Source organism: Buteo buteo, chromosome 6 (assembly GCF_964188355.1).
Source record: "Buteo buteo chromosome 6, bButBut1.hap1.1, whole genome shotgun sequence".
NCBI lineage: Eukaryota > Metazoa > Chordata > Aves > Accipitriformes > Accipitridae > Buteo > Buteo buteo.
The window spans coordinates 16,773,711-16,789,679 of NC_134176.1; the positions used below are offsets into that span (position 1 = coordinate 16,773,711).

General features: G+C 44.4%; 2 protein-coding genes across 4 annotated transcripts in view; both read right to left on the reverse strand.

Moving 5' to 3' along the window:
- The window catches only part of TUNAR (transmembrane neural differentiation associated intracellular calcium regulator), a 181,593-nt gene extending 180,194 nt beyond the window's left edge, over positions 1 to 1,399 (reverse strand). For all 3 annotated transcript variants that reach the window (XM_075031064.1, XM_075031063.1, XM_075031061.1), the window contains exon 1: positions 949 to 1,399. The gene's annotated coding sequence lies outside the window, so the exon portion shown is untranslated. The remainder of the gene's footprint in view (positions 1 to 948) is intronic.
- A 6,091-nt stretch (positions 1,400 to 7,490) lies between these two features.
- On the reverse strand, positions 7,491 to 15,626 carry GLRX5 (glutaredoxin 5). Its single transcript, XM_075029893.1, has 2 exons — positions 15,253 to 15,626; positions 7,491 to 9,689 (listed from the first exon to the last, which is right to left on the reverse strand). The coding sequence occupies exons 1-2, from the start codon at positions 15,560 to 15,562 to the stop codon at positions 9,511 to 9,513; spliced, it is 489 nt and encodes a 162-aa protein (XP_074885994.1). The 5' UTR covers positions 15,563 to 15,626; the 3' UTR covers positions 7,491 to 9,510.
- Positions 15,627 to 15,969: the final 343 nt, after the last annotated feature.

A 15,969-nucleotide genomic window follows, 5' to 3' on the forward strand; every position in this document is an offset into this window, starting at 1 on the left:
AACAGACATAATCCTCAAATCCTTGTAACACTGGCCTCCCTGGTAGATCCACACCACGTGTGGTTTGGCCATCGTCCCCACGGATGGCTCACTCCTCACTGACCACTTTGCCGCTGGTGGCCACAGTCACTTCAACCACAGAGAGCTGGTGCAACAAACTCAAAATGGCTCCGTAGCAGAAAGGCGGCTGCACTTAGTGGGGCCTTGTAAACCACTCAAATACCTGCAGTAGGCTTGCTTTCTGCCTCGGTGCCTGAATGTAGAAAGACCTAATTTTGGTAATACCCCTTCAGATGTTAGAAAACAGCTCAAGTAGAAGACTTGGGGAATTAGAGCTCCTGATTTTTATCACATATAAAACCCCAGTCACTGTCCAGTCACGCATGCAGAAACGTTCGGAGACATAAGCCCTCCTGCAACTGGGGAAAAGTCCTTTACTGAACTCTTCCATTGAATATTCTGCAAATACCCAGCCTGGTGACTTCGTGCTGCTACAGCCACTGCCAGGGCGTCCGCCGGCCTGTTCCAGCTCCTGCTGTTCTTTTCTGGCCAGATTTGAAACCTCTGAACCCAGCCAGAAGATGCTAATAAACCACCAAATCAACAGAAAACGTCACCACAACCATCCGACCCCTCGCTCTGCTGAGACACCCCAGACCGACAGAAACCCAAACTCCCCTTCGCCGCCCCCAATTTTCCCAGCCCGAGCCGGCTGCAGACCCACGTGCTCGCTGCGGCCCACCGGCGCGGGAGGGAGGTGGGTGCCTCGTGCCCGGAGACACGGGGCGAGGGTGCCCGGAGCCGCGCACCGCTCCGTCGGGTGCTTGCGGCACCTCCGCTCCGCGCGTCCCGCGCCCGCTGGACGCCAGCGGCGAAACGGCGTCGCGCCCCGCGCTCGGCCCCGCTCGAGTCCTCGCCGTGGAGCGAGGGAGCCGCCCTCGCGCTTACCTTGCCCAGACACGTGTACGCGGGGACGGGCCGCCGCGGCGGGTGGCGGAGGGGAGGTTGGCGGGCGGCGGGTCCCCGAGGAGCCCCCGCGAGCGGGCCCGCCGCTGCCCAGCCCTCGCGGCGACGCAGCGGGCACCCGGCAAACGGTTGGCTTTGGCACGGCGCTTCTCAGGCGGTTGCTCCGATGAGGGCAGCGAGCTGTGAAGCTGCTCCCCGCCTCGGCGTTACCATCTCGCCAGCCACGCAGTCCGGGGGAAAAACATCGCCTTCAAGCGCTAGCGTCATCTCCATCGAGGGCGTCGGGCTGGCTGGCTGGGAATGGCATTACGCACCAGACCGGCGTACGCTCCGGGTTCAACACTGACACCTTCTTCAACCGAGAGGAAGCGAGGACCCCAAAGAATAACATGCAACACAGATGGAAAACAGGGAGGACCGCATTGAAAGAGGCTTCTGGGTCAGGGCTGCGCCGCTTCCCCGGTTCAACAGCACCATCTCCTGGGTGGCCTCGGCCACTCCGCCCGGCTGCCGGCGGCTCAACCCCCCCCACCCGAGAGCATTTCCCCGAGGAGACCCTCTGCAACCTTCCTCTGGGGCCACCGAGAATTTTTAGTTTATTTGCCTTCCTTTCAGGCAGTATCAGTCATCTTCTCGCACCTGTTTCCTTTCAGATATTATTGCTTGTCTCTCGTGGAGTATCACAGACAGAGGAGCAAGCACGTGAAATACCGAAGAATCCCCGATTCTGTGTATTTTTAAGGTCAGCAGGACAAGACATTCTTGAATACCAGCCCTAAAACTGATCTCTTCCAAGCTGTGAAGCTTTGAATATGTACCCAGTCTTCATGCAGCACTGCATCTTTGAAGTAATCAAAAAGCACAGCTTCTCAGCAAACACCTAAATTTTCCTTAAGCAAAAAAACCCTAAACCAAAACTAAAAAAAAATCCAAACCCTAACTCTACTTGAAGAGCTGCTTAGATTTTAGACAAGTGAAATGGTGGGTAAGAACAGAAACATTAGGTTTCATAGTATTACCATTCAACGGGGAAGTCTTGTCTGACAAGGAGTATTTCAAAGATAGTCATTGTAGTGTGTATTTGAAAGCTCTGAAAGCCTTGTTGAGATACTCCTGTAAAAGCATGTATTTTTCACTCACTAGATCATAGGTTTAAGAGTAAAGGCTCCAAAACTATATACAGCTGTTATAGTACAAGTAGCAAATCACTTCCCTCTATTTCAGTTTATATTAGTCTGCAAAATGAAGATTCGAGCGCCCCACCTCACTGTTTCGAGGCTAAATTGCACATAAAATCCTTCAGGCTTTGAAGAATGTGCTTATATAACAAGCAAAAAAAGTGTAATTCAATTAATTTTTTTCTAATTCAACACTCCTGCAAAGCCCCTCTTGACTCTATTCACTGTTAAATGCCAAGTAAAATTTTACAGAAACTCATCTTTAAAAGATGCTAAGTAAGCCCCCTGTGCAAGCTTTACGTTAAAAGGGACAAAATATAACTACAAAAACACAGACACACATGCCAGCATCTCAGTGTATGTGTAGGAGCAGTCTCATGGCTTTTTATGTAGAACAGCTGCAACAATTTAAAAAAAAAAAATCATTGTCTCTCTGTTGTTTGTTAGAATTAACTTCTTTAATTGGCAAAGCTGTTTCAAAATTAATATTGAACTTGGCCCTTGGATTCTTCTTAGGTCCTTACAAACCATCACCACTTGCACATATTTAAGGTAAACAAGGTACTTTGGAAATTACAGTATGTATTTCAACAGCTAGCAAAAAGTTTCTAGTGACTCCCTCCATCTTTAAGGAAGCCTAGTACATTTATTTACTCTGATTCAAAAGATCTTAAAATGTTAAAATCATTTGAGAATAAAAGTCATGCTTAAAAGATTTTCTTTCTTCTAGAGAAGGGAGCACAAGCCAGCAGCCTGCTGTCTTGCAAGCACTTCTGCTGTCTGATTAAGAAGTGGTCTTCGAAACTGAAGATACAAATGCTTGTTGATTATGTACAGCACTGTACCTTCCTCTCAGCCACACCCTATGACTACCACGAATTTTATATGGTACTATGGTCTTTCTAAATAAAACCACCATTGCTCCTGATCTACTCCCTCACTTCCAGTGAAACGTCCCCACCAGGACCAGTTCAAGAGCAAAGAAACCCTACCTCCTCTTTGGTGAAGGTTTAGGACAGCAGATTGGTTTTGGAAATTGAACATTCGTCTGTTTAGTCTAAAAGTCAAGGATTTTTCAGTTTCTCATGCCTGGCCAGCAAGAAGGCTGGAGCGGCACAAGAAGTTGGGAGGGGACACAGCCAGGGCAGCTGACCCAAACTGGCCAAAAGGGTATTCCATACCATGGGACGTCATGCCTAGCGTATAAACTGGGGGGACTTGGCCAGGGGGATCACTGCTCGGGAGGTAACTGAGCATCAGTCGGCGGGTGGTGAGCAATTGCATTGTGCATCACTTGTTTTGTATATGCCAATCCTTTTATTAGTATTGTCATTTTAGTACTGTTGTTATCACTATTAGTTTCTTCCTTTCTGTTCTATTAAACTGTTCTTAGCCCACAAGTTTCACCTTTTTCCTTCTGATTCTCTCCCCCATTCCACTGGGTGGGGGGGAAGTGAGAGAGCAGCTGCCTGCGTGGTGCGTAGTTGCTGGCTGCAGTTAAACCACGACACCTTCCTTACTGTCTTTCCACCACTGCTCACAGAGACTCTTTAACAGGTAATGCATATCTTATAACTAATGAGTGGGGTTTTTTTCTTACACAATCCTGTAATACAGATGTTGAAAAACCCTGTGTAGGAAGATCGGCTTTCTGCAGAAGGGGCATGCAAACCAGATTAGACAGGGATTTATTGCTCAGGCTGCCAGCTCTGCTTTTTAATATTGCCCTTCTTAGATGCAGGAACTAACAGGGCCTTGATGGGATTCTTGGTGCCAGCTCAGGAGACATTTTCCTTGGTACAATTCTTCGATTTCACATTCCCACACTTGACTGTTTTCTACGCACTTTGTTAGCATTGACAGACTCCTGGAAAAATCCTGCCAAAGATTTCTGGCCCACTTTTTAAAGAGAATCACAGAATTCAGTCAGAACATGAAAATAAGCCTCCATGTCATCAGACCCAAATAAAGGCACTTCAAATAGAGCATTTCAACTGTATAAACTTCTTTTTTTCAGAGTGGACAAGCAATGGAGAATATAAACCCCATCTGAACATTTGCTAGCAAAATTAAGGCAAGGAAAAGGTCATTAGGGCTGAGAAACACACTGACCATGTAACCCATTAAGATGTTAACAGCTTGTTTTCTCAGAAAAACAACTTTTGGTTTAACTGATTTGAATTCTCCCAAATCAAAACTAGCAGCACAGTAACAAGTGTTTGTAACCTGCTTCCCTCTGCTCCCCACCCGGACCAGTTCAAGAAGAGCAAAGAAACTCTACCTCCCCTTCAGTGAAGGTTTAGGACAGCAGATTGTTCATATTCCAAAACCAATCTCATTTGCTTAAATCAAACCACTTTGCTTTATGTGTAAGAGGCAAGAAGTGTTAGAAGATGCAAAGGATTAGCTTAATTTATGATCTGGTGAACAGGTTGGTCTACTCAGCTCAGCCTTTTACCACAGCAGCAGCACCAAGGGCATCCCCAGAATAAAATGTAAATAATGATGAAAATGGCTTCCAGTTTGGCAAACATTCATACTACAATCCTATAATAATAGGGTAACAATCATAGATAATAGTTTACATGCATTCATCTCATTGTAAGCCCTCAGCAGTGCAATACAGCCAAAATGAGTCCAGCAGCATCTCGCCAGAGGAGCAGCCAGCCAGAACGCCTGCCTGGTACAACACACTAAAACACAAATAGTGGGGACAGGACTATGTGGTATTTTGGAGCTGGCAGCTCTGTAAAACCAGCCTTGATCTGTAGAAGCCCTGCAGGTGGCAATGTTCATACACAGCCCTGACACCTGCCTTATTCTTAGCCCGGCAGACCAAACTCAAGACCAGGCAGCTTTGCTTCTTTCTTCACCAAAGATGGCAAGGGCAGCTGCCCATCTTTGCTCTTGGCTGTCCTTCTCAGCAACTTCAGCCAGCCTTCCCGAGCTGTGTTCCAGAGCACTATTACCTCTTTGGTCTCCATTTTATTGCAGAGTAATCGGGGATGAACAAGCAGCAGTGCCAGTGTTTTGTCCCCATGGTTCCCCTCACCTCCTGTAACAAGCTGCTCCTCCTTGAGGGAAAAAAGTCACCCTTTCCCCCACAGAACCCTGCTCATCCTCCCGACCAAGGACTACTCATAGACCTTTCCAGCTGTCATGGATGGAGTCACGCACTTCACTCCTAAGCGAGAAGTAGCAGTAAGTTTATCGATACAAAACAGCAATTTAACAAAGTTTGATAGTAAATGCAACCGTGGTTTAACAAGATTCGATGGCAAGGTACACTTGATTATTTACTGCTTGGAGGACAGGGTCAGACAAAACTGTCAGGGAGACCCTCCCATTGAGTCATGAGGTTCAGAAAGGATGCCCTTGTGTTCTAAACCCCTTCTCAGAGAGGAGTTTAGGTGTGGCTGGATCCAGACTTATTCCCAGACTTGGTCAACCGTTTATGCCTAAAGGATTGTATGTGCACAATCAATCCTTTGTATCACTTAGTCAGGATTTCAAGGTTTAGCGTGCCATTAATCACTTACCCAGTACCTGACGCGGTAAGGATTCTCTCAACCTTGAGCAGTAACCTTGAGAGGTGTCCCTGCTCAAGGGGAGATCCTGGTGTGCAGCCTGCTGCTGTGCAGGAGAGCTCAAGGGGCCCTGGGCTGTCCACTATTTATGGAGTAAGATAATGGACTTAAAGTCATATTTACATACGGACTACAGATGTCAGTTTCTTCCAAATTTGGCTTGAGTCGGACATTGACCAGCACTGAGGTTAGGTGGGTACATTGTTCAAATTAGCCCTTGGCTATTGTGTTGTGAGCTGTCTCCCCAGAATCCCCTTTGAGCCAGATGCGGCCATCACAACCAGACACATCCACCATGACCAGACACATCCATTACGACCGCCACTGGTGGTTATCACTTGAATAAAGGTCAGACTGGGGGGAGGGGAACACACCGCCACACCAGCTAGCACCAGCCCCCCAGTATTAGCTCAGCACATCCACCGATGTCACCCCAGGCTCCAGTTGCCTTCTCTCATTGCCAAAGAGCACGAGAAAAGCAGGTGCAAACCTCTCATCAATGAGAGGCATGATTTTTTCTCAAAAAAATCAGCTCATTTGCAGTGGCATCCCTTTTGGATTGGAAGCACATGCTCCCTTTTGCCTCTCATTTGAGGGACAGCAAAAGCCGACAAGCAGAGTGCAGAATACTGTCCATCTTCTAACATGATCAACCTAACTCAGAACTAGCTTCTTGGGGAAAATACTCTCAGTCAACTCCCAAAATAAGCCTCTTTGTAAGCATCTGAAGTCTAACAATTTGACAGTGATTTTTTATTGCAGTTGGATTAACATGAGCATTTATATAGATGTAATATGTAAAACAACCGCTCATGCACACAGAGCCTGGAAAGTTATGGCTTATACAGGAATGCAGGCAGAAATCACATTTTAAATTCTCACTCTTGTGGCTTTGTCACACACAACTTTATGGTATCACTGTTGCTTTTACTAGGTCAACCACAACACATTCCAATCACGCAAAGGATAGATATAAACGCTACTATATAGTGTTATGTAAAATTTTAACCAGATAATTAAAAACTAAAAAGTCTAAGGGGAAGGAAGTAGAGAAAGTAGAAAAAAAATTATAGATTTGGTAAAAGTAGGTGTAGGGGTCAATTATATGGAACTTAGTGACTGGGCCTGAAAGTAGCTCATGGTCACAAGAGCATTCCAGACGCCTTTAGAAGGCCTTGAACAGAATAAACAAGAAGACAGAAAAAGAAAGATCCCAATTAGAAAAACACAGGTGCGCATTCCACCATAAAGGGAACTTGGCACACACAACTTCAATTCGGCAGTTTATCTTGACCAATTAGACTGAGACGAGTTTCGCATGTTTTAGTTAATATAGCCAATTATGTCCCATGTTTATGCGCGTGTACAGAGTTAGTATAACCAACTATATCTTATGTTTATACGCGTGTACAGTGTCAATATAACCGATCACATTTTATGCTTGTGCACGTGGACACTAAATGCTTGCATGCAGCAGCCAATCAAAGCTTCTTAGGAACTTAGAGAATTGTATAAGAATGATCAGCTAGGCTCAATAAACTGCCGACTTTGATCATCATATTGGTGTCCTGTCGTCCGTCCCTGCATGGAATTTTGCAACAAGCAGGAACTCATGCTGGGAGAACAATGTTGCTGCTTAGTGGAGAAAGAAGACCTGACAATGCTAAAGTTACCTTTATGTTAGACTACCAGCAGATGGTACCAAAAAATATTCAACGTTTGCAGAAGAATAAAGAATAGAGCTCTATGAAACAGCAGATTCAGGGTTTTGGGTTTTTTAATAGATTTATTTAGTAGCCAGACCAAGAGTTAACCATTGAAGCAGAAAATAATTTAATTTTCATTACCTTATTCTTTGTTTACTGTGTACCTCCATTTCAATAGGTCTTTTGACACAAATAACCAAAGACTTTTGAAATTCACTTATTTTTCTAAACATCTTTTTACATTCAGAATGGCAAAAACTACTGATGAAAGATTAGCTATAAGAAAGCTTATTTAATTTGAATTCAAAAAGAGGTAACCCTGAAATGGTCAGAACTAACCTTCATCTATACCTAAAGCTTTTCATTCCATGAATGTGATGTGGTATATGAGCAAAAAATCCTGCACTCATATCTCCATGCCTAACAGCCACAAGTGAATGCCTCTGAGTGTAACTTATTCATACTCAGTGGTCATTCAGTCACCTCTACTGGCACTGGGCAGCTGTCATGAACAAGTGAATACATAGAGAACATACACACTGTATTTAATCCTGGTGATACTGACTGCATTAAAACTATACAGTAAGCTTACTGTAACAAGTTTGACAAATTCTGTGAAGAATGTACCAGTATAGTTTCTCCACTGGACAGCTTGCTCAAGTGGACAGGAGAGATTTAGAACTGGAACTTGCATCAAACCTCTCTCGTCTGCAAGATCCAGTCCTTACTTCCTCTTCTACTGACCATTCATATTTTTTCCTTTCTCTAACACATTTTCTATCCTATGCAGTGGAAAACATTTTAGGTTTCACATCAAAAGTAGCATCAGTTTCCTTAGTCATTTAAAATAAAGAACTACTACTGTAGAAAATCAACATAAAATACAGTTTATTTCCAATCATTTGCCTAACTCACATGCAAATTGTTTATATTAATAAAAGTAAACTGCACTTAGAAACAGCTTGGTTAGCTTTTAACCTTAGCAGTATTGTTGTACAGCTGAAGCTACACTGGTTAATATAATTTGCTTTCACTTAGGGAAACATGGTTAGATAGGTATTGAAGACTTTAGAGACTTTCCACAAAGAAGTATTTATCTATTCAGTAGCCTCTCTGCTGCACTCATCTTATCTACATGAAACATTTCATCTGTTAATCCCACGTTTGAAGACCATACTCTTTGCAGCACAGCAGTCAGGAGAAAATACTCGGAGATACAACAAACATAAAAAGATAACTTAGCAACTAGCAAATAATACAAGATTACAGTAGGAACTGAAGTATTGTCCTGTACTATTTCAAGCTAGAATACTGAAGCCTTAAACAATTCGCACATTTTAGCACTGACACAGAACTGCAATACACAAAGTATATAAGCAGAGGGGAAAGCTACTTTGCAAGAGGTAGAAAAGGTTTTATAAAATCTTTAGGCACAATTCTTAGCAATCTTTTAAAAGCCATCAGAAAGTTACAAAGTAATAATGACCATTATACATGTATTTGTACAAGTCTGTTTATTTTTACCCTTTGGAATAAAAGTATATTTCATGCACTCTCATATAATCTTTTTTTCTCCTATATCATATGTGATTAGAAGTTTTATAGGCTCTCTGGAAGTCTTATCACCAGGAGTTATACAGCAAAACTGATGCACAATTACTTAATGCTTTTTCAAGAGGAACAAGGGAATGCAAACGCTCTTTGCGTAGGTTCATGTATCAAAGACCAGATAAACACGTACTCAAAATCCATAAAAATATTATTAGTTATTTTGGTTTACTCCCACCACAATCAAGAAGAGAATGCTTTTAGAAGTGAACTTTTTTAAAACACAGATTTCCACAAATGTACGCTTTACAGTGCAGTGGTTATACTCAAATTTTCACAATATCCATAAATCAAAATACCAAGATCACTACATTTACCATGAGCTAATAGACATTCACAGAGAAATCTTAGTGTCAGTTCAAAAAGATGCCTGCTTTGAGCTAAAGTACGTAAGGCTTTACTGGTAACAAGTTCTTATCGAAGATTTGCTTTATTCCCGTCACAGCATCTTTTTTTTGCTTATCTTTACTTTTTGTCTTGGTCTTTTTCTGCATCCAGAAGTGCTGAACGGATTCCTAGCTTCTTCAGCTCTTCTACAAGATCTCCATTCTGATGCATCTGGAGGAGTATATCACAGCCACCAACGAATTCACCATTGAGGTATACTTGTGGGATGGTAGGCCAGTTAGAGTAGTTTTTTATTCCTGCATAAGAAAAAAAAAAAATTAAAGGTTTTCCCCCCATCTCCAAATAGAATGGTATTTTAAACAGAATACATTGCTTCTATCTGACAGTATTACTGGTATTTTCATTTTTCGCCCATTGAGGCAAAATTTATCTATGTAACAGGAGCACTATCATAATAAAGTTAGGTTTGGTTCTCACTCCAGCTCAAAGATGTGGGTTGAAAGATATGGAGTCAGCTCCTATACTGACTTCAAACAGGAGCTAGGAAAAGGTAGCATCTCTTTTCCCTCCCAGGAAACGAGCAAATAGGATTTTTCAATCAATTAAAGAAATAAGAAGTATTGAAAAATACTGAGAACTGTTTACATTCAGTTATCCTTTATATTTCCCAAAGGTACTTTAAAATATTTTATGTTCTTACTGAATTCATACAGTTATACTTACTACTGCAATTTCAATTGCAAGATATATTCGCCCCTCTAGAAGCCTTATGAATTTCAAATTGCTTTATCTTTCATTGCCAGACCTTATAGCCCATGGGAGGGGCACAAAGGCTGAAGTCTCTTTAAAAGTACTCATTAAACAAAACAGAGCTCAAGTCACAATTACGAAGTACAGAATTAAAGTTTAAAACTATACTTCATAGAAGACAAATGTAGACCATCCAAAAATATTAACTGATCAGCTGGTATAAATTGAATCCCAACTTGCACTTAAAGACATCACGCAAGAAATTACACACAAGAATCATATCTAATTTGCCACTTTTTAAATGACCCTTCACACAAAGCCATTATTTCTATGGCAGAGGAAGTAGTTAAATTCTACATCTGCATGCTCTTATACCAAGTCCACCAGCACTTGCTTAGATGCCAAGTTTTGAATTCAACATTTTTATACGTTTTTCAATATGTAATGCCTGTAATTTTTCTACTAAAGGCACGAAAGCCTGTATAGCAAATTTAAGCCTACAGACAACAGAAGTGCCTTTTCAGATCAGAGCCCATTCACCTTGGAAGTCAACCCTCTAAACAAGCATGTGTGAGCTTTAGCGTAGGCTGTCAAAGTACTAACAGCAAGTATTAGACCTGTATAGCAGAAAACACAAGGGAATTTGCTTTCCCCTTGGAAAACATTTTAGCCTCTATAAAGACTGTAAAGGTAAAAACCAAAATATCTGAGGTAAAAAATAGCCATATAAGCAAATTATGTTTACTTGATTGGAACTTAATACACTTCCTTTTTTAATGCATAAGTGCATAAATATGCAATAGGACTATGATTTTAATGCATAAAAGATGAAATAGACCTAATAATTCCCCTTAGTCAAATACCAGTGTGTTTAAAAAAAAAACAAAAACACTAAAATAAGAGTAATCTAGAAAAAAAGTTTGTTGTGACAAAGCGTTCCTAACCATGAAGTACAACATCAGCTAGGAGATTTTATTTTTACTTCAGATTTTGTGCATGGAAAATTAATGCTTCAAAAGTCCAAACCAGCAAGTTTAGCATATAAATCAAGACCAAAGGGAACCCGTAACCATCTAACCTAATCTCCAGCATCACCTCCTGTAACTTCTTCCTTAGTATTTCATTAAAACCTCTCTCAGTTGTTTAAATACAGTTTGCAGAAAGTATAAGCTTTGATGTCACTTTGTGTTTATCGGTACTTTTCTTTAACACTCCTTGGCTTTTGAGCACTCAGAACTGCTCAAACTGTCCTAAAAATCTTTTAACCCATAATAGTCGCAATGAAAAAGTGAGTCCCAACATTAAGGCATGCTTAAAGATAACCCCACTCAAAGGGGCCACTGCAGATATGAAATAGGGTTTGTTTTTGTTAAGATATTGTAATGCTAAACGTGAACTGAGAACCAAGGGCTCTGCATAATAAACCTACTGCTAATAAGCGTTCCAGGGTAATATTTACACCAATCATTCTTTCACAGAACTATTTTCTGCAAGGACCCAGCTGCACATACATGCAAGTGCTGGTAGTACTTTCAAGGATCTATCCAACTTCAGATAAAAATACGAATACTATCAGGCTTAGTTTCTCTGTATGCTGCATTTCATGTATTAGACAAGCTGCTTTAAAAGCCTTCGTGCTGGGGCTCAACTAGATTACAAATTGAATACCTCCTGAACTGGCTAACCAACTCCTAGCTTAGCAGAGCAGTTACTGATCCTATTTCAGTAGTGTTAAAGCATGTTAGCCTGGTCTATGCTTGCTGCCCTCGGATGCACTTTTGTGACGGATCCTTCAGCAGCACAGACACCCCAAGGGATTTCCTTCCCACTCCCTGCAGGTTAACAAAGCTTCTGCTTTGAAGTGCTGTTTGCTTTGTAAAACCACACTCCACAGATCAAGTTTAGAGTTTGACAGCTGAGCTAGTACACTTTGGCTGTGAAACCAGAATCAGTGCAAACTGCTACTGAAAGGGGTACCTAGCGCACTCCCACCCCATTTCCCCAACTCCAGTTACCAATTCTCAGCCTCCCTCTTGCCAGCATTAGCACTAATCAATGACGGGCCACATCAGAGAACTGACTCAAGCAACAACTCTCACTCCTACCACACTTTCTCTAGAAAAGCAACACATTTTCATGGAGATCGTTAGTACTGGTGCAAGTATGATTGAGGGAAAGCTAGCCCAAGGGCCAGAGGAAGGATCAAGACCACCCTCTCAGCAGCATCCCATACTTAGGTAATGTAAAGCAACAATTAAAATAATCTGAGGGTGAACTACCACAACAGTTTAAACCACCACTTTTCCAGTATGTAATGCCAAGCTTCTCTGCCACTTTAGTGACCTGAACCAGCCTAATGCTGTCCATCAGCTGAGAGCAGATCACTTCTGGAAGAGCAAACTTAGAGAAACTTGAATTGCCATGGAGTCCAAGAGAGGGCCGAGGTCTCTTAAACCAGCTTTAATAAGGAAGAATTTGTGTCAGGGAAGCATATCCTCAGCTCAAGTTCAGAAAAATCACATGAAGTGCCGTTTAGTTGGCACTAGTTAGTACTGTTTAGCTTCACAGATCTGAGTGTGCTTTTAGGTGAAGAGGCAAGTAGGGGAATTGTTCTGGTTTTACAGCTTGCCATATTTTAGAGCAGGGCAAGTTTCAGCAATCAAACTATAACAACCTGAAAATAAGGTGTTTCAATGGATACAGGAAAGAAACCAATCAGCACTTCAAACATGCCTGAATCACCATCTCTCCAACAGCCTGCTCTTACTACAAATGTATAAGCATACATATATGCAAAGATTTAAGTTATGTTCAGGTGAATACAAAGCTGGTGACCAGCTCACATACAGTAATCTCCTTGCAGATCAATCTGTAGTTGATGTATTTGATATTTTCACAGCTAAAGGTTCAGCATCCCCTCGCTAAACCCACACGCATGCATGCAGATTATGTTCACAGAGAGGACTTCGGAAAGCGTCACAAGCTGCATATCTTAACTTTTCAGCACCTGAGGCCAGATCCTGGGGGAGACTAAAAGGGCCTTCAGGCAGCCACTGCTGAATCATACTTGGCAACTTAAAGAGCTACAGCTTCCAGCAGCCCTCTCCTCTGTTAGAGATTGCCATCTGCAGAAGCGGGCACATACTGGCTTTTTAGGGTGCAGTAGGTAATACAGCTGAAGCAGTACAACAGCCCACTGGCCTTGAAGGTAGTGATGTCGTTCCCCAACTCTTCAAGGCTCCACCCCTGGTGCTGGCTCTGGCACTCACCTCACAGTACAACAAGCTAGTTCAACTCGCACGCCCAGTGATCCAGTTAATAAATCGAGCTGGCTCTCCGTGCAGTTGGACCAGTGCCAAAGCTGATGCATGGAAGGGAACAGAACAACTTCTTTAAGCACCTGAGAACCAGCAGGATATTGTGCAAGTGTACGCTCTGTTACTGGCTTAGCCAAACAGTCTGGATCAAACCACTGATTTTAATTTAAAGCTCAGGTAGCCAGGAGGGCAATAACCTCTCGGATCACCTAGCACAAGCCAGAGTTCATTTGGAGGAAAAAATTAACGTGCTCAGAAGGGAGATGTTCCTGTTACATAGGAAGAAAATATTACATATTCACATGGTCAGCTCCCCAGAGGCTATAACTTACAAATTCCTTGCCCGTTCCAAGGGCTCACAAAAGCCCTCTCAACCAAAAGTGAAATGCTGATAGTTTGATTTCAAGGTTTTATTTCCTCCTTTTTAGTTTATGAGTTTGTTCTAGTAAACTGTACGATTAATAAATTCAGATATGTAAATAAAATTTAGAAAACTACCATGATTTGCTCACCTGCCAAAGGCAGTAGAAGATTTACTTGAACAAAACCAACATTCATTAACAAAAAACGTCATCACATCCAAATTCCAGTATTTAAGCTTTTACACCATACCAACTATTATACCTGTGAACTGAAAAGCAAGCAAGGATTGGAAGAATCAGCCTTTCAGCTAAAAGCTAACAAAACCCTGTATTAGTCGGATGATTCCAAAAACACAGAAGGAATTCACCTGATACATGCCAGTATGTGGCTTTAAAGCACATTTTAGTGGATTCTGGACAAGAACTGTTAATGCCATGCACCTGCAAGACTAATTACTACATACTATTATTTTTTGTTTGTTTGTTTTAAAACTTTCTCAAACATGTAAAACCTCAACAGTCAGCTATGCACATCAAAGACAGAAAGAAGAAAAGCATTATGAGAATAGCATACTAGCTTTCTACAACTGGCAAAACCCCTTATATAGAATAGCTCCTGCCACTTGAGCAGTAATGGTGAAACTATTACTAAATACTTCTTGTGCAAATTATTAGCATAATCTTGCACGTTATCAGAAGATCCCCAGCAGGCAGCGCCAGCAGGGAATCAAGCGGTACAAGTCCAAGCCATTCATGAAATTTCACCATACTGTTCACAGGGAGGATGAAATCTGATAATGAAGTATTTTAGGGGTCTTTTAAGGCAGCTTTGTATCTATTAGCTAGGCAAGGCAGCGTAGCACGAAAAGCCCGATCTCCAAGAGCTACCCCATAAGCGTAACTGCCTTCTGCTGATAACTAAGACACTCTCGGACACAGCATGGGTTACAGAAACCAGACGGAGACGTCCAGGCAGGCACACCTCTGTAATACGCTTCAAGTTCCGCAAACCCCCCAGCCCCGGGACGTGGGCCCGCTTATAAAACCGACCCAACCCCCCCCCCCCCAAAAAAAACCCAAAACAAAACAAAACCAAAAAAACCAAGAAAGGGAGCAAAAGCAAGTTAACTCTGTGAAAAGCGGCGGGGGGCTGCCACCCGGAGCCCGGCAGGAGGTCCGAGGCGTCCGGGCAGCCCCGACCGCCGGCAGGGTTACACCCGCCGGAGCCTCCGGGGGCCCTTCCGAGAGGGAAGCCGGGACTTCGTGGTCCTGGCTCTGCCCCGTCACAGCGGCGTTTCACAAAGAGAAGCCCGGGGCCGGCTCGGGCTATACGCAATCCCCCGCAGCGGGGGAGGCGGCGCCCAAAGGCGACCCCCGGCAGCCGCCGCGCCCGGCCCCAGCCCCGGGCCCGGCCCGGGGCCGCCGCTGACCTTGGCGGAGGTCGGGGTCCTGTAGGACGTCGTGGGCGCGGTAGTCCTCCACGCCGTGCAGGCGCAGGATCTGCACGACGGCGTTGCTGAAGCCGCAGAGGGGCTGCGCCGGGCTGCCCTTCATGAACACCACCACCGGGTGCGCCCGCACCAGCCGCTCCACCGCCTCCCGCGACCCCGAGCCACCGCTGCCGCTGCCCTCGGCCTCGGCCCCGCCGCCCCCGCCGGCCGCCTGGCTCAGCGGCCGCCCGGCCCGGCCCCCCGCGGCGGCGGCGCCGAACCGCCAGGCCGCGCGCACCACCCCGCTCATGCTGCCCCGACCGCCCACTGCCGGCTCCCGCCGCGCTCCGCCGGCCCCGAGCCAGCGGCGGCCGTCTGTTGGCGGAGAGCGGGCGAGGTCGCGGGGGAGAGTCCCCTCCGCGTTGGCGCAGCCAGCCGCCAATCAGCGCCGACGGCCAGTAGCGTGAAGACAACAGCGAGCCTTGTCCCGCCCGGCAACCCCGAGGCTACAGGTAGCCTCCCTATTTGTGGAGGGAACCGCGCCGCTGCAGTTGTGTTGGGAGGAGCGCCTGTCAATCTAACGCCGCTTGGTTAACCCCGCCCTCTCCGCGGACGCGATTGGCCAGGCTTCCCCGGCGCGCTGTTTTGCTGGGGAGGCCCAGGGGGCGCGTGGTTAGCGGTAACTCCTTCCGCTTCCGGGTAGCGGCCGCGGCGGCG